Source organism: Sus scrofa, chromosome 15 (assembly GCF_000003025.6).
Source record: "Sus scrofa isolate TJ Tabasco breed Duroc chromosome 15, Sscrofa11.1, whole genome shotgun sequence".
NCBI classification, from domain to species: Eukaryota; Metazoa; Chordata; class Mammalia; order Artiodactyla; family Suidae; genus Sus; species Sus scrofa.
Genome location: NC_010457.5, coordinates 17,118,225 through 17,145,057, shown reverse-complemented (window position 1 = coordinate 17,145,057; position 26,833 = coordinate 17,118,225). Strand labels below are relative to the sequence as shown.

Below are 26,833 nucleotides of genomic sequence, written 5' to 3'. Positions count from 1 at the left end.
AAAAATATTCTTTTCATTATGGTTTATCATAGGATATGGAATATAGTTCTCTGTGCTATGCAGTAGGATCTTGTTGATTATTCCCTCCATATATTAGAGCTTATATCTGCTAACCCCAACCTTCCACTCCATCTCTCCCCCAAACCCCTCCCACTTGGCAACCACAAATTTTTCTCTACGTCAGTGAGTCTGTTTCTGTGTTGTAGATAGGTTCATTTGTGCCATATTTTAGATTCCACATATAAGTGATATCATATGGCATTTGTCTTTCTCTTTCTGATTTACCTAACTTAGTATGAGAATTTCTAGTTGTATCCATGTGGCTGCAATGGCACTATCTCATTCTTTTTATGGCTGAGTAGTATTCCACTGTGTATATGTACCACATCCTCTTAATCCAGTCATCTGTCAATAGACATTTAGGTTGTTTGCATGCCTTGGCTACTGTGAATAGTGCTGCTATGAACATAGGGGTGCATGTGTCTTTTCAAGTTATAGTTTTGTCTGGATATACACCAAGGAATGGGATTGCTGGATCATATAGTAACTCTATCCTTGGTTCTCTGAAGAAGCTCTATACTGTTTTCCATAGTAGCTGTACCAACTTACTTACATTCCCACCAACAGTGTAAGAGGGTGCCCTTTTCTCCACACCTTCTCTAGCATTTGTTATTTGTAGACTTTTTAAGGATAGCCATTCTGACCACCGTGAGGTAGTACCTCACTGTAATTTTGACTTGCAATTATCTAATAATTAGTAATATTGAGCATTTTTTCAAGTGTCTTTAGGCCATTCATATTTCTTCCTTGGACAAATGTTTATTTAGGTCTTCTGGATACTCTTCCAGGCTTTTCCTTCTTGTCTTCTAAATCTTCTGGTTTTTTTTGTTGTTAATTTGTGTAAGCTGTTTGTATATTTTGGAAATTAAGGCCTTGTTGGTGGCATCACTTGCAAATATTTTCTCCCATTCTGTGGGCTGTCTTTTCAGTTTGTTTAAGGAAATATTTTCTTAACGTGGGGTCAGAGCAAAAATTGATTGAAAGCCACTAATATAGTCCAGAGGTCTTATTTCATGTTTTTATTTTAAAAGTTCATTTTCCTTTATGTAAGTAGTATCTGAATAAATTCTTCTTCTTTTTTTTTTTTTTTTTTTTTTTGTCTTTTTGCCATTTCTTGGGCCGCTCCCGCGGCATATGGAGGTTCCCAGGCTAGGGGTCCAATCGGAGCTGTAGCCGCTGGCCTATGCCACAGCCACAGCAACCCGGGATCCAAGCCAAGTCTGTGACCTACACCACAGCTCACGTCAACACTGGATCCTTAACCCACTGAGCAAGGCCAGGGATCAAACCCGCAACCTCATGGTTCCTAGTCAGATTTGTTAACCACTGCGCCATGACAGGAACTCCTACAAAGGACATAGTATTATTTAATATGTTAACATACATTTTTTTTTTTAGCAAAGTCAATCCAGTTTCAAACAGAAAACTAATGGTATACTTCAATTAGAATACTTTGAAAAGAGTTAATAAAGAGCCTATTTATAAAGGTATAGGCATGTGATGAAGTTGTGGAGGCAGACAGGGGTTAGAAGATACAGGGTTTTACGCTAGGTTAAGGGGGTTTTGATTTCACCTTCAGGGCAATAAGAATCCATTCAAGAATTTTAAGTGGGGAGGTAACAAGAGCAGATTTAGGGCTTTAAAAGTTTACTCTGGCTGCTTTGTGGAGACTGAGTTGGAGGGGAGCAAGAGCAAAAGCAGAAAGAGATTGGCCTGGAGGCTGGAGCAGTCATTCGGGTGAGAGAGGATGGGACCTGGACCAGGGCTGGAGCATTGGAGATGGAGAGGCGTGGACCACTACAGGATCTCTTTTGGAGGTAGAATAAATGGCATAAGGAAATGGATGGGATGGTGACATGTCAAGCAGAGGGAAGTAGAAAAATGACAGTCTCAGAGGAATGAGGAAGTTAACATCAACATCAAGGACAGAGTGGGAGTTCCCATCGTGGCTCAGTGGGTTACAAACCCGACTACTATCCAAGAGGATTCAGGTTCTACCCCTGGCCTCTCTCAGTAGGCTAACGATCCAGCATTGCTATGAGCTGTGGTTTAAGTTACAGAAGCAGCTCTGATCTGGTGTTGCTGTAGCTGTAGTGTAGGCCTGCTGTGCAGCTCTAGTTCGATCTTGGGAATTTCCAAGAAAAGCAGCTCACAGACTTTCTTGGAGGGCTGGATATCAAGCTCAGAGCTGCGCTAACATATACAATGACTAATTATACCGGGAAGGGGGCGGGGAAGGGCTGCTCCAGCAAGGATGCAAGTGCTGCCACTCCTGGTCATACTGGTCATAGACAGGAAGCTCACACTGATGGGGCTGAGACTGAGGACCAAAGGATTGCAGCTTCTGCTCCATTCATGTCTAACACCTCAGACAATACCACTAATAAAAGGTGTATTCTGCGTAGTCCCTGCTTCCTCACAGCACTCACTTCCAAATCAAAGTCATATATGAGGGCTTCTGATTGGCAGAGCCTAGAGCACATGCCAGTGCCCTCCATACAAGAGAGGCTGGGAAAGTGAATTCTGAGTTCCTCCTGAGGAAGGGGGAATCATAATGTGAAAATGTCTTCACACATAGGAGTTGTTCCAAGGATGTTAGGTGGTTGCAAGCACGACAAATAGAAGCTCCAAAGTTTACAGACAGAAAAAGTAAAGTTTAACCTCAGAAGGACTATCACTGAGCTAGGTATGTAATTTAATGATATTTAAACCCAGATCTTTGAAATGTAAAGACTGTGTTTTTCAGTACTCTGCTGTACTAGGTATTTTATGGTAATTAAGCTTTCTTATTAAGGAGTAAAATAAAAATAAAACTTCTAATTTGCCAAAGGAAAGTTTGTTTCTCACTTTTTCTCTTTTGTCATCACCCCTTGCGTTCCCTTCTGTGCCAAATAAAAACACATGTTCCTTTATCCTACTTATGCAGTTAGTATCTGTCAGGACTCTTGCTTGCAAATAGTAGAAACCAACAACTGGTTAATTTAAGCAGAAAAGGAAATTGTTGAAAGTATTTCACAACCCTCAAGAGGAGTTCCTGCTGTGGAACTGAGACAAATCAATCCTGATGTCCTGATCTCAGATATTCAGTTTTGCTTGGGTGTAGACATTTGTCACAGTTACACAAGTCACTTGTTCGCTGACATATTCCCCAGTCCATGAAAATATGGATCTGAGGTCTTCCTCCTGCATGTAAAATGTGAACAGGCTGCCACACTTGACGGTGAAAAGCGGTTGGCCTTCTCCAAGCAGGAAGTGGGGGAGGTGTAGTCCATCGATCAGAAGGACGAAGAAGGAAACTGTGGCAAGGCCTGAGTACAAGTCATGGTCCTTGGCCCAGCACAGTCATGAACAAGCCAAGAGGCAGAGAAGGACGGCAAGCTGAACTCAAAACCTTTGATCACCACATGCTTACTTGACCAGCAAGTACGACCCAAAGGTAAACTTGAGGCCCTGAAGCACCACGAGAGGTTGTGTGTCCTCAACATCAGGAGATAGCCTGGTCCCTAATTAGCTGTTCATCATTAATAACTATACCAAGAATAACACTTAACATGTGTCAGACACTCTACTAAATAAGTGCTTAATATAGATTATCCTATTTCATGCTCACAATAGCCTATTAAGGTAAGTCACATTTTTTAAGGTAAGTCATATAATTATACCTATTTTATTATTATTTTTTTTTGTCTTTTTGTCTTTTTAGGGCTGCACCTGTGGCATATGGAGGTTCCCAGGCTAGGGGTCTAATTGGAGCTACAGCTGCTGCCCTACACCACAGCCACAGCAACACCAGATCCTTAACCCACTGAGCAAGGCCAAGGATTGAACTCACAACCTCATGGTTCCTAGTCAGATTTGTTTCTGCTGCACCACAACGGGAACTCCGATTATACGTATTTTAAAAATGAGCTAGGCCTCAGAAGTTTCTACACAGAATAGCAAGCAGGACAGAGAGCAGCAAGCAGACTCCATGCATATTTGATGTTGTAAAGCAGAAGAAACCATGGAGCCATTCATGGCTGAATGGGATGAGTTTGAACTAGTCTGTTCCATCTGCCAAAATGATTTAAATAAAACGGTCATCATCGAATGTGTCCATGACCTCTGTTCCACCCATCTTGTTCTCTGGGCCAAAAGAAGTCCAAGTCCAACTTATGAATGCCTTAAATGCTGGGTAATAAGCTGGAATTGATACCTCCTCATGGAGCTGAAGAGGCCACAATGAAGACAGGGTGACTAAAGAACCAAGAATCTTCTTCCTCCCTACAGCAACAGCTGACCTGTCACACCCACTAAAGAAGTCTCTGCACTGGTTATGTCAAATCCTCTAGGAGGGAGTTCCCGTCATGGCGCAGTGGTTAACGAATCCGACTAGGAACCATGAGGTTGTGGGTTCGGTCCCTGCCCTTGCTCAGGTGGTTAAGGATCTGGCGTTGCCGTGAGCTGTGGTGTAGGTTGCAGACGCAGCTCGGATCCCACGTTGCTGTGGCTCTGGCGTAGGCCAGTGGCTACAGCTCCGATTCGACCCCTAGCCTGGGAACCTCCATATGCTGCGGGAGCGGCCCAAAGAAATAGCAAAAAGACAAAAAAAAAAAAAAAAATCCTCTAGGAGATCCAAGGAGTCCAAAGTAAACACTTTGAACTTAAGTGACAGAGAGGGAAAAACATTCAGAAGTTCCAAATTCAACATCTCTGCAGAGCATAATAATAACAGCTTTTGGAACCTGTGTTCAGCCAACTCAAGGACTCTGTTCTTTTTCTCCATGGATGGGAATCTGTGCCTGAGTATCTTCCTTTTCTCACAGTCTTTCCAATCTCCATGCTTATGACCTAAATTTTTAGTGATAGATTATTAACTTGTCTTTTTTCCTCCATTATATATCCTTAAAGTGTTGAATCAGTCAGAGAAAGTGTCTTGCCCAAATTAGGTTCTAAATAAATATTTGTTTTACAAATTGAACAGAAAAATGACCAGCAAACTAAAGTTCAGAGATGTTTAACTCATTCGTGGTCACACAGCAGTAAGTTGCGGAATATGGATTTGAATCTGAGCAGACTGATTTGAGGGACCTGGAACAGAACTTTTCCCTTTTCTTAAGGATCAGCAATACAAGGCCCAATTTAGAGGCCACCACCATGTTTTTGTTTTGTTTTGTTTTTTGCCATGCTTTGAAGAGCCATTTAGTTTGCCCCTCCACCCCAAGTATTAAAAAGCAGTGTACAAAGCAGGCATGATGGCTAGTGGAAGCCAGCAGCTCAGCACCAAATTTCATATGTGCTGCTGCGAGACTTTTTCACCACACCACCTGCCTTCTCCAGCAGGTGTTGACATCAGTGGACCCTGTTCTGCTATACAAATTATTTACTCTCACTATCCATCTGGTTATCCTCTATAAAACAAGAGGGTTGGACTAGATGGTCTATCTTGGAGGTCCTTTCCACTTCTAAAATGTTATGAATCTAGAGTTTTCCTGATGATGAGCCATTCCCTCTGGTCTTGTAGCTAGTGGGTCAGATTGGCAAGGTGACTGGTCATCCCAGTCTTGCAGTCCCAGAAGGCCATAACCATGACCTTGCTCTATGTCCAGCCACTAACACCCTTAGAGCACACGCCTTCAAATCCAAGCCAATATTAAGGCACAAAGATAAAAATTTGGCTCTGTTAAATTAAGCAGATTTCTACTTCTTTGAGGATCAAGTAAAAACTCCTAAGAAGGTTAGGGGAGAACCAGACTCCAAAGCACATAAGGAATGATTAATCTATGTAAACTTAGGTCTCCTTTTGCTAATGTGATTTTTCTATCCTAGGGAGAAGCAAAGATGCTGAAAGATGGGAAGGTCTTCAGAGTGGTCCAAGAGAACTGCTGGAATCCAGAAGTCCGTCTTAGAGAAATGGACCAAACAGGTACTTACAATGAGAAATGCTACCAATGTTTGCATCTGATGTAAGAGTCTGAAGTAAGGGTAATATGATGTAAGAGTCATTTGCCACTAAAATCTGTTCATGCCACTTTATGTGGTTTTGTGATGGCAACTTCTGGCCCCTTCTTTCCACCAGACTATGTTGTTCCAGCTTCACTGGAAGAGAGATGGCAGCTTCCACTATGATGTTTTTAGAGTGTAGATTTTAAATTTTTTGAAATTAGATATACACTGTTCTAAAGCAGGATACTATAGTAACAAAAAGACTTAAATGGTAATTTTGTTATTTTTAAAAATTTTAAGTTCAGGAGTTCCCATTGTGGCACAGTGGAAATGAATCCAACTAGGAACGATGAGGTTTTGGGTTTGATCCCTGGCCTCTCTCAGTGGGTTAAGGATCCGGTGTTGCCATGAGCTGTGGTGTAGGTCACAGACACAGCTCAGATTTGGCGTTGCTATAGTTGTGGTGTAGGCTGGCAGCTGTGGCTCCAATTAGACCCCTAGCCTGGGAACCTCCATATACTATGGGTGCAGTCCTAAAAAAAGAAGAAAAAAAAGACCCAAAAATATTTTATGTTCAAATGCAGAATATTTACTTATAGAGCCAATTAAAACAGTAAAAATTAGAATTCACAGATTAAGGATGACCACTGCCTACTTCAGATTTAGGATCCATTTTCTTGCCGTATGTAGTTTGTTTCAGTTCACCATACATAGAACATCCCCACTGACACATAAGGGGTGGAAATGGGAGCAGTTTACAGAAAAGTTAATCATGTAATCTCAACCAAACCAAACCAGCAATTTGAAAGGGGAGAACTAGGAAGTTTTTCTTTCCAAGCTGAATCTCTAACAATTTCTTTTGTATTTTTTTTCTGCTTTTTCTTTTTTTGTAATTGCTCAATGAATTTTATTACATTTATAGGTATACAACAATCATCACAACCAAATTTTACAGCATTTCTATCCCAAACCCTCAGTGCATCCCCCCACCCCACAACCCATCTCAGTTGGAAACCATAAGTTTTCCAAAGTCTGTGGGTCAGTATCTGTTCTGCAAAGTTCAGTCTGTCCTTTTTTCAGATTCCACATGTCAGTGAAAGCATTGGATGTTGGCGTCTCATTGTATGACTGACTTCACTTAGCATGATAATTTCTAGGTCCATTCATGTTGCTAAAAATGCTAGTATTTCATTCATTTTAATGGCTGAGTAATATTCCATTGTGTGTATGTACCACTTCTTCTTGATCCACTCCTCTGTCGATGGACATTTAGGTTGTTTCCATGTCTTGGCTACTGAAAATAGTGCTGCAATGAACACTGTAGTATATGTATCTTTTCTAGTCATGGTATTCTCTGGATAGATGCCCAAAAGTGAGATTGCTGGATCAAATGGTAGTTCTATATGTAGTTTTCTGAGGAATCTCCATCCTGTTTTCCACAGTGGTTGCACCAATTTACATTCCCACCGACAGTGTAATACAGTTGCTTTTTCTCCACAGCCTCTCCAGCATTTATTGTTTGTAGACTTTTTGATGATGGCCACTAACAATTTCTAAGCTTGCATTCCCTATCCTATATTTAGAAATTAAACAAGTCCCCACAATTAAAGCAATTTATGAGGGTAGGGAGTGAACATAAAATAAAATAAAATAAAATAAAAATTGTGTGACAGCCACAGTGCGCTTTCATTTGTTACTGGTTGGCTGGCTGTGCCACTGAGGAGGACATGCTCCAATAAGAGCACCCAGCCTCTGGACACGCATGGGCTGTGCCCAGGGACTGTGCTAGAGAACTCCCCATGACAACACTGTCAGGCCTGAATTTTGACATCAGTGGACTAGATTTAAACCAGAAAGCAAACAATTCATATACCCCCCCCCAAAAAAAGAGCTACTTATATCCACTACCTTCTTAACCAAAGACAAATGTATAAGAAGCTCAAATATACACACAGAAATGGCAGGAAACATTTTACTCCAAGGTCTGCACAAAACGAGTTGACCTATCAGCCCCAAATGAGAAGGTGGTCTCTGGCATGTTAGAATTTAATATAGACACTTTAAGCTAGATATTGCTTTATATTTTTTAAATAATTAAAATAAATCTCAATTGCATTCAAATGGAACTTTGCAGAAAGCCTGAAGCACTTCTGTAGAACATAGCATACATGCTCCTGTTCTGGATGAGGGTGAGAGGGAAGCTGGACCTAGAACAGGCTTCCCAGACCACCAGCAAAGGCCAGGGTTTTGCTCTAAATGCGAAGCACAACTGAGCGGCTCCCACCTCTCAAGGAGAAAACTAGTGGAAAGGAGACTAGGATGGCTGGCATCAGAACCCCTGCTCACAACTGCAGTTTATTTATTTTTATTTTTTTTGTCTTTTTGCTATTTCTTTGGGCCGCTCCCGCAGCATATGGAGGTTCCCAGGCTAGGGGTCGAATCGGAGCTGTGGCCACTGGCCTACGCCAGAGCCACAGCAACGCTGGATCGAGCCGCGTCTGCAACCTACACCACAGCTCACGGCAATGCCGCATCGTTAAGCCACGGAGCAAGGGAAGGGACCGAACCCGCAACCTCATGGTTCCTAGTCGGGTTCGTTAACCACTGCGCCACGACGGGAACTCCCCACAACTGCAGTTTAGATGAAAAGTGTCTCCTTTGGTTTTTGTTGTGTGTTTTATTCAATGATTATTCTTGAGAGATCAGTCATGTCTGACCCTTACCAAGCATTTACTTTATGCCAGGCACTGTTCTCAGCACCTGACATGTATTAACTCAATTTCTATAATAACCATAGGAAGTAGCATCTATTATGCCCATTTTACAGATGAAGAAACTAAGGGACAGAATTTAAGCAATATGCCCAAGATCACACAACTTGTGGGGGGCAAAACCAGGATTTGAACCAAGGCAGTCTGGACCCAAGGGCTTAACAAATGCATCCTACTGCCTCTTCAGAGGTGAGAAAATAAAATGATGAAGGCACAACACAGAAAAATCCAGCAAACCATGCCATCTTCACAGGGAGAAAATGGAATTGGCAGCCCCCAGATTACTTCATCACATCTCTATGTGGCAGACATTGTTGCACCTACTGCCACCTGAGGGATCCGAGGATGATAAATGATTTGCTCCGGATCAAACAGCAGTAAATGGCAGAGCCAAGATTGAACCTAGGGCCATATCCCTCATTCCATCACTTTTCCCCAGGGAGCTTTTCCCAAGCCTTCCTCAGGTTAAGAATGCCTGGGGTGCTTGTTAAAAAAATTTTTTTCAGGCCTCATCACTAAGTCAGAGTTTCCAAAGGAGGGCCTAGGAATTTGCTTTTACAATGTTCTCTTCCCTCAGCCCTGGCCCCTGCCCATTTTACTCAACAGGTGAATTTGGGGCACATTGTGCTATGCCAAACTATTAAACACCCTTTTAAAATATATATATAAGGAGTTCCAGTCATGGATCAGTGGTTAATGAATCCAACTAGGAACGATGAGGTTGCGGGTTCGATCCCTGGCCTTGCTCAGTGGGTTAAGGATCCGGCGTTGCCGTGAGCTGTGATGTAGGTCGCAGACGCGGCTCAGATCCTGCGTTGCTGTGGCTCTGGCGTAGGCCAGGGGCTACAGCTCCGAATGGACCCCTAGCTTGGGAACCTCCATATGCCGTGGGAGCGGCCCAAGAAATGGCAAAAAGACAAAAAATAAAAATAAAAATAAAAAAATAAAAAATATATATAAGCTTTAATTGGATTAGACTTGTTTTTTCCCCCTCTCAATTCCCAGAGACCAAAGAACATGTATCCAAATCAACCAACACATAATGTAATTTACTATGTTAATATAAAATATGGTGATAAACGATGGCCACTAGGGTATACGAGCAAGGCTGGACAAGTGCGTCATCCCACCACTTGCAAGCCATGTGACCTTAGACCAAATCTATCAAATGGAGAAATTACATAGAAAAATGTAAGCAAAAGTATTTGTGTAAAATGTAAGAAGTTTACAGTTGAAAGGGACTTAACTGTTTTAAACTAATCAACAAACACAAGTCACATCTTGTGACAATTTTTTTATTTTTTATTTTTTGGTCTTTTTAGGGCCGCACCTGCAGCATATGGAAGTTCCCAGGCTTGCGGTTGAAATGGAGCTGCAGCTTCTGGCCTACACCACAGCTATAGCAACACCAGATCTGAGCTGCATCTGTGATCCATACCGCAGATCATAGCAACGCTGGATCCTTAACCCACTGAGTGAAAATGGGGATCGAACCCTTGTCCTCATGGATACTAGTTGGGTTTGTTACCTCTGAGCCATGACAGGAATTCCTTGTGACAATGTTTAACAATGCTCTCTAATCAAAAGATGCAGTGTCTAGTCCTCACTAAACAATGATTTGTCTTTTCCTATCTTGGGTATGTTCAATGTGCCAGGCACTGCTCTGGACACCAGGGGTAGAACATGGACAGACAGGCACACATGGTGTTTACATTCAAGTAGGGGAAGTCACAGGATAAGCAATTAAACACAGTCATGACAGACTGTAATAACTATCAGAAAAGGAAAGGAACAGAACAATGGGATAAGTGGATGGAGTTGGGAAAGGGCTCTCTGAGGATCTGACATTTGAACTGAGACCTCAGGGCGAAAGGAGCCCATCCTGTGATAAGCCGAAAGAGCATTCCAGGGAGATGGAGCAGCAGTGCAAAAGTCCTGGGGCAGGAAAGAGATCCAAACAACAGGCAGGAGGCCAATGAATCACAATGTGAGCCCCCAGGAGAGACTGTGTGGGGTCTTAGAGGCCATGTTCAAGTTTGGATTTTACTCTAAGAGTGATGCAAAGTGCTTGGAAGTTTGAGGAAAGGAGTAACTTGTTCTAAGTTTTAACTCTTCCTCTGGCCTTCAAGTGGAGAAAAAAGAAAGAGGACAAGAGTGGTAGTGGGAGACCACTTGGAGGCACCTGCAGTGGTTCACATAGGAAACGCTGGTGGCCTGGACCAGACAGTGGCAGGAGATGGGGGGATGTGAGCGGATGAAAGGAACAGAAGTAGAGCTAACAGGACTTGCTGGTGGGTTGGATGGGGGTAGGAAGGTAAGATGCCTCTGTTAGTCAGCATCTCTCCTGACATCCCAGCTCCAAGAGCTTGAAGATAAGTGATTCTGAGCATCCTGGATGCTGGATTCTGGAGCCACACCTAGGGTCTCATTCTGGGCATTCCAGATGGCAGAGCTCCGCTTCAAAGATGAGTGGAAGGGGCCAGGAAGATGGCTGAGAAATATACTCTGTCATGCATGACCTGAGATGGAATGCCCTAAAAATAATGATGGGAAATATCTTGCCTAAATAAAACTTCACAGGAAAGAGGGTTGAAATAGCCTCTGAGTTTTTCCGTTTTTCTTGAATGATCTCATTTTGGTTCAGCCTTTACTCCTTGCCTTATAACTGAGGCTGCAGAATGAGGGAAGCCTGGGGCAGAGACCCTGAGAGAAGGGGGCCAGGGAGGAAGTGAGGGAGAGGAGAACAGGAGGAGGGAGAGACTTACTGGGCTCCTCAGCTTTGGGAAATGCAGAGGTGCCCGGGCCATTTTTCTCATTAGCTTTGCCTTTGTGTCTGTGTCTAGGAGTGACCGTGCAAGCCCTTTCCACGGTTCCGGTTATGTTTAGCTACTGGGTGAGTGTGAAACCTCAATCCATCTCCTTGGTGGGCAAAGGCTCACAGCCAGCTCCCTAGCAAGCAGACCGATGCCCCATGTCTTGATATTGCGCACCAACTCTCCCCTTTAAAGATAAGCTGGGTCCCTCACTTCTCACATCGAACTATCCCCTCCCAGGCTTGACTTCCTTGCATGTCCTTGCTCCAGACCTGCCTGGCCCAGTGCAGCAGCCAACAGCTGCATGCTACTATGTAAGTCGCATTGTACTTCCACTGAACAGCACAGTTCTAGGCCCAACCCTAATCTCCATCAAAACTGACCTGCCTGCTGACTCATTCCTGTAGTTCCTGGCTCAGTCATTGATGAGCTAGTTTATTCCTGTTTACTCTAAAATAATCATGATTTTGAAGTAGTGAAAGCAAAGATAATGGCCTAATATGCTGTCTGTCCCATGGAAACAGTTCAAAACAGGATTCCACAAGTTGGATGCCTTTCCCCAAGTGATTAAGTCTTGAGTGCTAGAAATTTCTGGCATGACTACAAGCCTGAGGAAGGACATTTTTGTACACAGTTGGGCATACACTAGGTACCTGCTCAGCCAAATAAATATTCATGCATGTTGTGATTTAAGGAGCAATGGAAATACCACCTGGTCATACATACTTCCCCCATCTCTGGTCATAATTCCCGTATTAGTGATTCAATCCTTATCTGTTCCTATGATGAGATTCACTACTTAAAATACAACTACCATAAGACCTCAAGACACCTGAATTTATTGGGCTGGGTGCTACCTTGACTGGACAACTGGGATTGCAGGAGAGTACTAAATTCTTGGCAGTGGAATGGGATGATGGTGAAAGGCAAGATAGCAATGAAGGAGGGAGAATTAGGGGAATGGAAAGCAAACTTTGCATCAGCATCTTGCTAAGGTAACTCTGACCATCACTATCAACAGGAAGGACAGGAAGGAGGACAGACAGGGACAGGAGAGTTCTGTGAGCAGCCCAGCACCTCACCAGAAGGCATGATGTCTGGCACAGGAGGCCCAGCTCCTGTGTGAGGACAACAGGGGTGCCTAGGTGTGCTGCCCTGCAGGCTCCTCTCTGCAGTTGGTGGGGTGGCCCATCCTCATTCCATGTCTAGTGTAGGATTCCAGGCTCTTCTGATCACAGCCTCAGTTTTTCTAATTAATCAGCAATATGCCAGCAGTTTCCTTCGCCTCAGCAATGATGGTCTTCTGGGTCTCCTGTGGCCAACTGCATATCTCAGACTGTGCTTCAGCGTTCTGAGGGGCAAAGCCACTGAATGACACATGATTGAGCCCAGAGGAGGTGCTGATCAGAGTAACTAAATAAGTAGGTTTTGAACGATGTGTTTTCCCTTTACCTGTCTCCAGGCCAAACCTCAGGACACTTTAGACCTGTGCCAGCTTCTAAACAACGACCTAGCTGCCACTGTTGCGAGCCACCCCAAGAGGTTTGTGGGTCTGGGGACGTTGCCTATGCAGGCCCCTGAGCTGGCTGTCAAGGAGATGGAGCGCTGCGTGAAGGAGCTGGGCTTCCCGGGGGTTCAGATCGGCTCCCACATCAACGAGTGGGACCTGAACGCGCAAGAACTCTTCCCTGTGTACGCAGTGAGTACGGGGCACTCACTCAGCCTACGCGGAGCTGGGCTCGGCACTGGGCTGAGTGTCCCTGTGCCAGAGGGATGCCTGATAACACGCTAGATATAGAGGGAAATGTGGAAGGACTCCCCCAAACGAAGGGCCATCCTAGTAGAAGAGGGCCGAGTAGGAACGCTTACTAGGCCAGCCCTGGGTTAACTCAGTGAAACCTCTCTTTTTCCTAACTTCCTCGCTCTCCTTTTAAACTTTCATTTGGGGAGTTCCCGTCGTGGCACAGTGGGTAACGAATCCAACCAGGAACCATGAGGTTGTGGGTTCGGTCCCTGCCCTTGCTCAGTGGGTTAACGATCCGACATTGCCATGAGCTGTGGTGTAGGTCGCAGACACAGCTCAGATCTCACATTGCTGTGGCTCTGGTGTAGGCCAGTGGCTACAGCTCCGATTCAGCCCCTAGCCTGGGAACCTCCATATGCCGCGGGAGCAGCCCAAGAAATAGCAACAACAACAACAACAATAAAAAAGAGAGACAAAAGACAAAAAACAAAAAAAAAAACTTTCATTTGGTAGCCAAAATATTACATTCATGACAGTCACCGTGCAAAAGAATCAGGTTAATGACATGCCCCCTACCCAAAGTATTTGTTTTTGCTTTGGAAAAAAATTCTTATCATTTTTTCAAAATTATTAATTTGGAAGAAAACCATAGAAAATATGGAAAAGTTTAAAGACGAAAACCACTATACATAAATTAAACAAAGATTTACTGTATAGCACAGAGAATTATACCAAATACCTTGTAATAACCTACAATGGAGTATAATCAGCAAAAAACCGAATCTCTATGCTATATACCTGAAACTAACAGAGCGTTGTAAATCAACTATACTTTAAATAAATAAATAGTAAAACAAAAATAACCCATAATTCTGCCATCCAAAAATGAATAACCACTGTTGTAGTTCATTTATTTGCATAATCCGCATATATTTATATTTTAATGAAAATGGAATTCCGTTATACATGTGATTTTGTATCTTAATTGAGAATTTCCAACTTAGGTGAAAATTCTCACAAGCATGATTTTAAAATAACTGTAAAATAGTTCAATATATAGATATGTTTTATTTAACCAACCCTCAATTAAGATACTTTTAAAAATGTAGTATAATAAGAATATGCAGTTCCCATTGTGGTTCAGAGGTAATGAACCCGACTAGTATCCATGAGGACATGGGTTTGATCCCTGGCCTTGCTCAGTGGATTAAGGTTTGGCATTGTCATAAGTTGCGGTGTAGGTCGCAGATATGGCTCAGCTCTGGCATTGCTGTGGCTGTGGTGTAGGCTGACAGCTGCAACTCTGATTTGACCCCTGGCCAGGGAACTTCCATGTGCCCTGGGTGTTTCCCTAAAGAATACACAGAAAAGGAGTTCCCATTGTGGCGCAGTGGTTAACGAATCCGACTAGGAACCATGAGGTTGCGGGTTCGGTCCCTGCCCTTGCTCAGTGGGTTAACGATCCGACATTGCCATGAGCTGTGGTGTAGGTCGCAGACGCGGCTCGGATCCTGTGTTGCTGTGGCTCTGGCATAGGCCAGTGGCCACAGATCTGATTGGACCCCTAGTCTGGGAATCTCCATATGCCGCGGGAGCAGCCCAAGAAATGGCAAAAAGACAAAAAAAAAAAAAAAAAAAAAAAAAAGAATTCACAGAAAAAATAATACCATTAAAACGTTAACATTTGATGAAACTAAATGGTAAATGTATGGATGTTCACTGTACTATTGTTAAAACTTTCCATATTTGAAATATTGCATAATAAAACATATTTTCAAAAACTCAATGCCATCTATTTTTGAAATATCCAACAGAAGTGTCCATAGTCCCATAGTCCTCCCTACCAGTTTTCCTCTACCTTCTGCTCTTCAGAATAACCAGAAATAAACCTGCTTTCCTTAGTTCCAGGACTCAAGATGCATACCTCTAATCAACTGCATATTTTAAAAATTTCTTACTTCCTCCCAGAATTATAATAGTAAAGTTTTCTGTTATTTTCATTGTAAATGCAAAATATTCAATAATTAATCAAATAGATGTTGGTGGACTCATTAGGCACTATAATCACCGATCATTTAAAGTTTATTGAGCTCTGATGACATGTAGAACGTTTTCCATATTTATATCTATGGACACTGCCCACCAGTTGGGGGATTGCCTGTTAAATTGCCTCATAATGACCTGAAACATTTAATGTTCCTCTAAACATCAAACTCCCAGAAGATTATTGGCTGCAGTGGCTGAACTAAAACTGAAAATTTTCTAGAAACTTTAATGAGCTCTGAAAGAGGATTTATTTACTTGTGCATGGAAATTGTTTCAGCACAGTATAAGCAAGCCTTCAGCTGTTAAGTCATTCTATTATTCTTTGGAATTGGCTTTATGAATTACTAAAGGGCTCAGAAGGCAACAGCAGCCAGTTGGGGTCCAAGTGGGTATTTTCATTTATGTGACCAGCTCAGTCAGTCATTCTAACTAGGCTGTTTTGGGGGCTGCCAGTCTCTGTGGGGATTCAGGAGAATATCCTGGCTCTTTTTCTTGTGATGTCCTGGGGTTGACAGCACATTTGTTTATTTAGCAAGACTTGCCAGCCTCACCACTTTCTAACTTGCATCTCTTAACATGGTGAACCAAATGAGAGAAGTTCCATGAGCATGGCTGGCTTGGTCATTTCAAGGTGAGCCTGAGCTCCAGGGCTCCCTTCTTAGTGGGCAATCCCAGCAGCACACACTCAGGTCAGTTTTCAGGTACAAGAATGACTTTGTTATGAGTATGAGGTAGTGGCCACTGTTGACCATTTATCATCCACAAGACCTGAGTAAGTTACATAGCCTCTATCTGCCTTAGTTTCTTTCTCTGTAAAATGGGAGTAATAAAAGTGCTTATCTCACAAAGGGTTAAGCTATTTAACAATTGTAAAATTGTAATATACATAAAATATATATTAAATATATAATATATATTATATAAAATGGGAGTAATAAAGTGCTCATCTCTAAAGGTTAAAAGAGTTAACAACCATAAACTGCTATATACATAAAATACATATATTAAATATATGTAATATATAAATACATAAGTATATATAACATACACACATATATATAAAACAGCTTTGGCACATGGTAAATTCACAATAAGAGTGAGCTATCATGATTTTAAGGGTACAAGTGACTTCTTTTATATGCTCTACAATATCTCACATGCAGAAAGAGATAAAAAATATTTAATCTGAGGAGTTCCTGTCATGGCTTAGTGGTTAACAAATCCAACTAGGAACCACGAGGTTGTGGGTTCGATCTCTGGCCTCGCTCAGTGTGTTAAGGATCCTGTGTTGCCGTGAGCTGTGGTGTAGGTCGCAGACGCGGCTCAGATCCCGAGTTGCTGTGGTTCTGGCATAGACCGGTGGCTACAGCTCCAATTAGACCCCTAGCCTGGGAACCTCCATATGCCACGGGGTGCAGCCCTAGAAAAGACAAAAAAAATATTTAATGTGAAATTAATAGAAATGAACCATCACAGGTTACGGAATACAGTTTTATCCTAATGAGGTATGAGATCCCAGTGAGATGCCATGATCACATGACTTTGTCAAGCCCAAACCATCCCAAAAAGTTAATACTCTCTCTCAAACAGGCTGCATCCATTATTAGAAACCAATTAGCTCCTTTCCCTTCAAAAGATTTATATCTCTTCTGTTCCCCAGAACCTGTTGAATTAGAAGTCCTTTCTTCAGTCTACCCTTTGCCTGTTCCAGCATCCTCTGCTGTCCCAGGATTATTTCTCCATTTTGACAATACTTACATACACAAGTCACACTTCATTAGGCTGGTTAGCCCAAATGTTCATATGTAGAGGTAGGATGAGTCACTCCAGCACCCCAATATATTTGGAAAAGAAATTTTCTAAGGAAAATCCTTTTTTTGAACCCTTGATAAGCAACTAATATTAAAGGCCTATTGAGAGGACTGTTTTAATTAAACATTGTGTTGAGTAAAGGTCGTTTCTTCCAGACGGTATTTCCATTTCCCTGAAGATCCTGGAGTAGGTTTGCTCATGACATTCTTTTCAGTACCTGCTTGGCTGAGGCGCTGAGAGCTCTTTCTTTTTTAAAGCCATCGCATTCACAGCAGACCGTTCAAGGGCTCAGCTATGGTCCTGAGGCTGCTTTGCGAATGTCTGTAGATCCCACAGATTCCCACCCAGTGTCGGGCTCGGAGTGGCCAGATGGCGTAGGTCAGGCCAGCCTGCTCCAGCCCAGTCATGAGCCCCTGGCTCCCAGCCCATTGCTTCCTCATTTTCCACCTCATCCGGTCTCCAAGTGGGGGAGAGGAAGGAACACTCCAACCCTAATGCCAACAATTCAGTCTGAACAGTCCTTCCAAAAGAGTGGACCAAATAGGAACCAGCAGGGGAAATTTCCTCTGTATGTGTGAGATGTAGATTCAGTCCTTGAGTGTTTTGCTCTCAGCCAAAACGTTCCAGCAGATGTTTCTGTGACTTGTTTTGCCAAACCATATATTAAATTCATCAACCTCAGTGATAAACCCACCAACACTCTTGTTAATTCTAAGTGTTCCTTTTATTTTTAAAAGAACTTTGGCCACACTCATGGCATGCCAAATCTCCTGGACCATGGATCGAACCTGTGGCACAGCAGCAATCCAAGCTGCTGCAGTGAAAACTCCAGATTCTTAACTCACTGCACCACAAGGGAACCCTTAAGTGTTCCCTTTAGTTTCCAAACAGGAGCGAATTTATCAATAATTCTTTTAGAAGTTCCCCTGTGGCACGGCTCTGCCATTGCTGCAGCCATGGCACAGGCTATAACTGTAGCACAGTTTCGATCCCTGGCCCAGAAACTTCCATATGCCACACAGCAGACAAAAATAAATAAATAAATATTTAAAAAATAAAAGCAAAAAAAAAAATTCTATTATACAGATCAGAAAAAAACTTTCAAAATATTGTAATTTATTTATTTGAATCAATATAGACCCCGAGAAAAGCACCTTCCCTAAAATAGTACCCTGTATTAGCTAGCGCGTCCAAATGACCCTTTCTCTCATTGCTTCTTTGAAGGAGGCTGAAAAGCTGAACTGTTCCCTATTTGTGCACCCCTGGGACATGCAGATGGATGGACGGATGGCCAAATACTGGTTCCCTTGGCTCATAGGTTTGTGTCAGTTTGGGATCTGGAAAAAAGAATCAAGCCTTTGTTTTTTCTCCGATTAGCTATGTATTATGTCAAAGAGAAAAAGTGTAAATAATAGTTATTGAGCTCTTACTCGGATATAAGAGTGCTGTATGTGTTACCACATTTAATTTTAATCTTATCCACACGAAACTTTATGAGGTTGTCATTATTATAGCCATTTTATAGATAGAGAAATTGCTTCTCAAAGTGGTTATTTGGATAAGTTGCACAAGTGGCAGAGTTAAAAAGTGAAAATGGAATTTACATAGATCTGTCTGGCTCCAAAAAAGCCACCTCACTACACAGACTCCCAAAAAGGCTCTGAAGAACAGTGGCCATGCCTATCTAGTAGGTGTTTTAGAAGCCGATGATGGCATAAGCCCTTATAAATGAGAACCCTGGAGTTACAAAGGTCAACTTCCACCACCCAAGGATCTGAGGACCTAGAATGCAGATGACCAGGCTTTCTTTCAAGTACCCTCTTACCTGCCCCTCTCTTCTACTCTTTGCCACCTGCACTGCTTACCCATGGGTCCACCTGAGGGCAAGGGAAGGGCAAAGAGAAGAGACTCTACTGGACCTACTAAGCTCTGGTGTGGAACTGGTCTGCATACTCTTCCTGCTCTCACATTTTATGCCCCTGTTACTGCTTTTGCAGATCAATGTATTTAGTAAGATAGCTTCCTACCCATCCCCCACCAAATTCTTGCACAACAATTATTTGGAAGAGAGAACCTAAGGAGCCCCAATGCTGTCCAGCTTCAAAGACAATCTCATCCTAATTCACATAACATTGTGACAAGTCCCACAAACTAATCTGCATTGCAATTTCCCACAGGAGAAACAAAGGAGAGCATTTACACAAAGGATCACTTTATCACTCATTATGCAGCACATATATATTGATCCTCTCCAGCATGCCTGGCCCTGTACCAAACACTACTATGTACCAGACATGGACAAAACCTCTACCCTCCTGAAGCCTATGGTCTGGTTAGAGGAAAGAGATGATACACAAACAGATCATAAACAAACAGGCTAATTTCAGATTTTTATTCTGGATGCAAAGTTCCAGAATTTTATTCTGGATCTAGCAGATTGGAAGATTCCCAGCAGGGGAGAGCCATGATCTAATTTACATTGTAAATATTCCACTTTGGCTCCTGTATGGACAATGATTGTGGGGATATGGTTCAAGTAGTTAATGGAAAGCAGAATCACAGGACCAAAAGGCAATGATACTGTCCCTCCTCTGGCCTGCAGGAAACTTTGCCCACAAACCACTCCCAGATGGATGTGAATCCATCATGCTTCCAGAATTCCTAAGAGGACAAGGATCCAGGGAGCCAGGGGCATCTCTGTCCATGGAATCACAACTGACCTAAGCATGAAAAGCAACCAGTAAAATCCAATTTGGCAGCTAGAGAGTCAGGCCTCCCCTGAAGACACAGGGCTGAACCACAGAGCCACCAGAGATTTCTTAATCATAGTCTGAAAAGCAGTCATTTGGAAATATAGCCCAGTCTGATTCCATGGAAGCGAAGGAAGCATGCATGGACCTGCTGTCTCCTTTAGAAGCACAAAGCACTCAAAATAATTTAATAAGTTATTTTCAATCTCAGCTCTAAGAAGCAGCAAAGACTTGGCAGGAATATTAATATTAGTTAATATTTACTGAGCACTTACTATGTGGTAAGAAGTAACCATTATTATCCCCATTTTTACAGATGAGGAAATTGAACCACAGGGAGGCAACTAGTATTGGTTGAGTATCTCCAGTGTAAAGTTCTGGCTAAGAACTTTCCCGACATCATTTGCAAGGCTCCACAGTAGCCTCGTGAGATGAGCAATACTGTCCCCATTTCACAGGTGAAGAAGTATAGGCTCAGGGGTATTAAATAACTAGTCAAAGGCCAAGAAGCAAAAAAACTGGAGGAGTAAGGGTTCAGCCTAAACTCACTGTACTCTGCTTGTCCCACTGCATCCAAAATGGAAGCTGGGAGAATCAGAAAAAGCCTGGTCCTCTGGGTTCCTTGACTGTTCTGTTGTTCTAGCCATTAGATGACTCTATTTGTAAGCAGTAAATAAGGAGTGTCATGTGGTTTCTGCTTGCCAAAGTAATGGCCAATGCTGGGGCACAGGGACCCCACATTTCTCAGCACTGACAATTACAGCAAGGTCCTAGTCCCCCACCGTTAGTGTCACCAAACTTCTTGTTTGTAGTGACAAGAGCCCTACACCTCCTGACTGTTTCCTCTTTCAGGAATGCCAGCAGAGACCACCACAGCCATTTGCTCTATGATCATGGGCGGAGTGTTTGAAAAGTTTCCTAAACTGAAAGTATGTTTTGCGCATGGAGGTAAGACCCTATCTGTCTTAGTCAGCTTGAACTGTCGTAACAAAATACTACCACAGAATGGGCTCAGAAATTTATTGACTCACACTTCTGGAGTTCCAAGATCAAGATTCCAGCAGGGTTGGGTTTTGGTGAGTTCTCTCTTCCTGGATTGCAGAAGGCCACCTTCTTACTGTGTCTTCATATGGCCTTTTCTTTGTGTGTTCACAGCAAGAGAGAGAGAGAGAGTTTTGGTATCTCTTCTTGGCAACCAGTCTAATTGGATAAGGGGCTGACCTTATGACTTCATTTAACCTTAATTTTCTCCTTACAGGCCTTATCTCTAAATACAGTTTTGTTGAGGGTTAGGGCTTCAACATGTAAATTTTGGAAGGACATAGTTTGGTCCATCTAGGCATTGTTCTAGCTATAAAGTGTATGATAGTTTGAGGATCAAATTCCATTCTTGCACACAAGTTTAATTTGTTTGGCATAGTTTACTTGATTTTTTGTTGTTTTTTTTTTTTTTTTTTTAATTTAAATTTCTTTGGTCAGACCACAAGCTCTCCGGTTTGCAATCATCCCTGCTATTCACTGTTGTTTACAAAGAGGCCTGTTTCATTCATTTACATTTTCTGCTTGGTCCTTGTAGGTAACTGAATTTGTGACTCTTGGATACACAAACAATATCAAACTATAAATACTGTTCTCCAATCTGCTTTTCCTTCCCAACTACATATAGAGACATTTTTCCATGGGAATACATGGTTGTATGCATGGGAATGATGGTTGTATGCATGGCCATATATTTTACAGAAGTTCCATCATTATTTAGTTATTCTTCACCTGATAGGTTGCCTCTGTATATTTCTATTATTTTAATTACACTACACTTGAAAACCTTGACCACCTACTTTTATATCCTTATATTTTCTCTTTAGACTAAATTCCTTAAATCTGAATTTCTAGATGAGTTAACTTTATTCTTTATTCTGGATCCTTTATTCTGGGTCATCACTCAGCATTTGGAACCCAGTAGGTCCTTTGTAAATACAGTTAAGTAGCTAAGCTATAATAACTTCTCTTTGCATACAACACAAGGATTGGAAGGAATTCTTTTCAATCAACAATAGCCCCTCAGTAATGGGTTTTACTTGCAGGTGGTTCCTTCCCCTTCACAGTAGGAAGAATCGCCCATGGATTCCACGTGCGTCCGGACCTGTGTGCCCAGGACAATTCAATCAACCCAAAGGAATACCTTGGTTCCTTTTACACGGACTCCTTGGTTCATGATCCTCTGGCCCTCAAGCTATTAACAGATGTCATAGGAAAGGTAAGCCGGGGCTGACGTACGGGGAGCAGAGTGCAGGATCAGCAACCAGTTTCTTGGTCTGTCTCCAAAAAGGGATGGAAGAAAAGGTATTAGAAGTAAAAAAGAGGGACAGTGAGGTTTGGGATTAGGTTTGCTTGCACAGAGTGTACTATCCAGAACCTCCTTCAACATAAGACCCATGTATCACCAGGGAGTCATTGTTTATGTATGCCAGAGAAATCCCAGATGACCCACATGGCTGGATAGTTCCCCAGATAAGTTCCTTTTTCTTATGGTCATCTCTGTACCCATCCAAAGTGACACATCATGATGAGGTAAGCAGGAAAAAAACCATCAGTTTTGAAGTCAAATTCACCTGGATTAAAGTCCTGGCTCTACCTCTTACTAATTAGGTAAACTGAATCTAACTGTCCTTATCCACTAAATGAGAGAATTGAGCATTAAGAGGAAGAAATGGCACTGGCCAGAGAGACAGGGGAAGATGACACGAAGGGTCTTACGTACCACCTGAAATTTTCTTCTTGGAATAACACAGCCTTTGTTTTGAAAATGATTCTCTCCTTTGGGAAAAAAAAAAAACAAACAAACAAAACAAAAAACAAAAAAAAAACCCACCAGCACAGTAGTGCTTTAAACCTCACAAGAAAAAGTCTTTCCTCTGTTGTGGTCTGCTAGCAACTCACCCAGTTGGTGGCATCTCCATCTTAAGTATTCTTTGAAAATGCTAACTCAGCAATGAAGACAATGTTTAGAGCAAAGGCCAGTCTTAATTAGTGAAAAGTCTGAAATATTTAGTATTTCAATTCTGTTGTATTATTTACAGATGTCTACAGAAGATTTCTAAATTTTCCCAAAGAAGGAACACTTTGGGGTTTCTAAAAGACTAGGGACATATGTATTTAAAGGTTGGCAATATGGTACTTGGATTGAGAGTAGATTCTAAGGCATTTAAAATCTTGTTTAGCAGTGAAAGAGGTCCATTATTTGAAAGCTGAAAGTAGTTTTCTATCTCCAGAATGGAAACTTCATCTCACTTTAAAGCAGACTGTTTCTCTGGCTTGAGAAACTAAATAGAATATAAACGTTGAGCACTCTGGTTTGGTAATATACTATGTGGCAGAGCTGTGTTTCTGAGCCTTCTGGCTTTTGTATCATCCGTGCTGAAATGAATGCTTTGCAGCTAGTTGTGACTGTTTATTGCTATTGGTTTAGACCGGGATATGGGAGGTGTGTTAAGTAGGAGACCACTTGGAGTTCCCATTGTGGTGAAGCGGAAACAAGTCCCACTAGGAACCATGAGGTTTCGATCCCTGGCCTCGCTCAGTGGGTTAAGGATCTGCCATTGCTGTGAGCTGTGATGTCGGTTGCAGAGGCGGCTCAGCTCTGGCGTTGCTGTGGCTGTGGTGTAGGCCGGCAACAGTAGCTCTGATTAGACCGGGGAACGTCCATATGCCGAGGGTGTGGCCCTACAAAACGGGTGTGGTGGGGGGAGTAGGAGACTACAAAAAGGAGAAGCTGAAAGAGGCTGTGTACTCTGGTCTTTGAGCAATGGAGGAGGGGAGTGGAAAAGTGGGGTGGAATTGGGGAAAGGGTCATTCTCACCACCTCCCATCATGCTGAGTACCCTTGGTATTCTTGGCAATGGCAACATCAGGAAAAAACACCCTTGGCAAATACAACAGCAACCTTATGCGGGATACCATCAGCACATTTAAACAGCATTCAGGAGAACACACATTGGTCAGGGGTCACAGGAGAAGAGGAAGAAAATGGCAAATGCCTTGTAGTAACCAGTGGATACACTAATTAGTAAGTACATCCCTTTTAAGAACCCCTAGATAAACTCAAAGGGCACTTTGTGAAGCTGGTGGTGCTGAGATCTTGCATTCAAACTATGAAGACTTGGGCCACTCTAGTTCGGGCACCAAAAGCAAATGTGACCTCATTTTATGTGACCTCACAGGCTGGTGAATCCAGGACAGAGAAACTGCATATATTAATAATTTAGGATCCTCCTTAAAATATTAATGCTGCCTCATTCTACTTATATTCACACTAGCAAATTCTCTCAAAAACAATCCCAAAACCAGAATGGCTAAGGGAAGTCCCATCATGACACCCAGTCAAGAGAGCAACCGTCCAGATTGGACCGATAGGACCAAAGGCTGTGAAGGGAGGTCTCCAGAACAGATAAAATGGAACAGATGGATAATTTGATGTGTTTGAGTTTGAAACAATGATTGCTAAGCATTCAACAGATCTGTTGGTGCATTAAGGACAACCAAACAATACAAACATAGAAAATTAAGCAAATGAAAGAAAAGGAAATAATTAACACCAAGAAAACAGCCACATAAAGGCAGATAATCACAATTTTAAATTACACCTTAAGAATAAATAGGCATATGTCATATATACACCAAAACCATTTATTGAGTACTTACTATTTCTAAAACACTGTACTAAACAGAAGACTTAAATAACACTATCTCTTAGTTTCTTCCCATCTCTAAAATTATTTTTCAATCTATATCTACACATTTTTAAAAACAGATGCAGAATGCTAGTTACATATTACCAATCTATCACTGTGAAAAATATGAAAAATGTATCGCCTCCATATTTTAATATGATCATCGAAAATTCACTTTATATATTTTAGATAGCTAGATTTTTGAGAGGTCAGTTATCCTCCCATTATAATAATATCATAATTTTGGCTAGATCCATTGCTACTTTCTTGCTGCATAAGTAATTGCCCTAACTATCCAACTCAGTGACTTAAAACAATAAACACTAATTATCTTGTATAGTCTCTGAGTGTCATGAATTTAGGCACAGCTTAGCTGTCTCTGGATCTCTCATGAGGTTGCAAGCAAGTTGTCAGTCAGACCTGCAGTCACCTGAAGGCTTGACTGAGGCTGAAGGATTTATTTCCAAGGTGACTTTTATATATTCTGGCACACTGGTGCTGGCTTTTGCCAGGAGGCCCCTCCTCATCTGGGTCCCTCTACTCTCCAAAGTGCTGCTTGAGTGCCCTTACAACACGACAGCTGGCTTTCCTCAAGAATGAGTGATCTGAGAGAGAAAGGGGTGGGGGAGAAGAAGAGACTAAGAGAGAGAAAGAGTGTATACCAGGCAGAAGCTATCCTTTTTTTTGGCCACAACCATGGCATGTGGAAGTTCCCAGGCCAGGGATCGAACCTGTACCACAGCAGCAACCCCAGCTGCTGCAGTGACAACACCAGATCCTTAACCTGCTGTGCCATAAGAGAACTCCCCAGAAACTATCCTCTTATGACCTACCCTCGAAAGTCATGTCACATCACTTCTGCTGTATTTTATTCATTAGAAGCAAGTCACTAAATCTGGACCACACAAAGTAGAAAGTAGAATTAGATTCCACCCTTGGAAGGGAGGAGTATCAGTGAATTTGAAGGCATATTTTTAAACTCTACATTCCACACTCTGGCAAAAAATTATTTATATTCTCCCTAAATGCAAAATATCTTTACCCCTCTTACACCCACCTCAAAGTCTCATGCATCAGTTTAAAGTCTAGGATTTCATCATTTGAAGTAACTTGTAAATGACGCTCCCCATGTACGGTTTTCCTCGATATGAAGACTTCTGAATTACAGAGACAAGTTCTTTACCCAACACACCCTCAATATAAAATGGTGATACAGGCAAAGAATGTTGTGCTATAGACCCTCCATTCCAAAAGGGGAAAAACAGAAGGTTTGGAGAAGTTAGTAGTCACTAGCAAATCTGAAATCCATCAGACACATTTTAGTATTTCCTTGATTAGAACTCGGAGCCATGGGAATGATTATCTATGGTTCTGGGTTCTACCCTCTGAGTCATCCCTCCTTTTCCATGAAAGGTAGCCCAAGTTTGTGGTTGTGTTGTTTTTACAGACTGCTTCATGTCCCTGTATTTGAGGTCCAAGGTTTTCATTTTGTTCTATCTGTTGCTTTCAATCCAAGCTGGTGGTGTTTCTGCTAATACAAATTCTCTTAAAAATGTTGTATGTCTCTTATGCATCTTATTAGGTTTCACACCACTAGGAAAATGCCTTAGCCACAAATCTCTAAGAAAAGCCCTTCTCCAGCTTGGGTTTATGCAAAGGCTACTGAGAGAAAACACTCTGAAGCTACCTAGAAGCCCTAACTGTTTAACAGTGGTTCTCTGAGGCACTGCCTTAAATCTTTTGAGATCATAACAAAGATATTACAGTCACATCTTGGCTTAATTTTCAGACTATATTTTTCTGATTGTGCCCTGGATTTAATCTTAGAGAGTCATCTCTAATTTTAACATCATTTGCAATTGGAGGGGCTGAGAATTTTCAAACCCAACAATTCCTGGCTCCTTTAATATTTAATATTCCTTCCTTTAAGGCACTCCTCTTGCATTTTACTATAAGCAGCAAAAAGGGGTCATGCAACATTTCCAACACTTTGTCTGGAAATTTCCTTACCTATATCACCCAGTGCATTAAATATATATTCCACTTTGTATATTACTGTAGGTGACAGTGCTGCCCTTTTTTTTTTTTTTTTTTTTTTTTTTTTTTTTGCCACAGCATAGCAAGGATCTCCTTTCCTCTGGTTTCCAATAATGTTTTCCTCATTCTGCTTAAAGTCCTTACT

General features: G+C 42.0%; 1 protein-coding gene across 1 annotated transcript in view; it reads left to right on the top strand.

Annotated features, from left to right (window-relative positions):
* The window catches only part of ACMSD (aminocarboxymuconate semialdehyde decarboxylase), a 42,056-nt gene extending 18,948 nt beyond the window's left edge, over positions 1-23,108 (top strand). The window contains exons 3-8 of the mRNA XM_013983952.2: positions 5,869-5,965; positions 11,600-11,649; positions 13,032-13,268; positions 18,396-18,489; positions 20,774-20,869; positions 22,006-23,108. Of these exons, the coding sequence (XP_013839406.2) occupies positions 5,869-5,965; positions 11,600-11,649; positions 13,032-13,268; positions 18,396-18,489; positions 20,774-20,869; positions 22,006-22,193 (762 nt within the window). The 3' untranslated portion in view covers positions 22,194-23,108. The remainder of the gene's footprint in view (positions 1-5,868; positions 5,966-11,599; positions 11,650-13,031; positions 13,269-18,395; positions 18,490-20,773; positions 20,870-22,005) is intronic.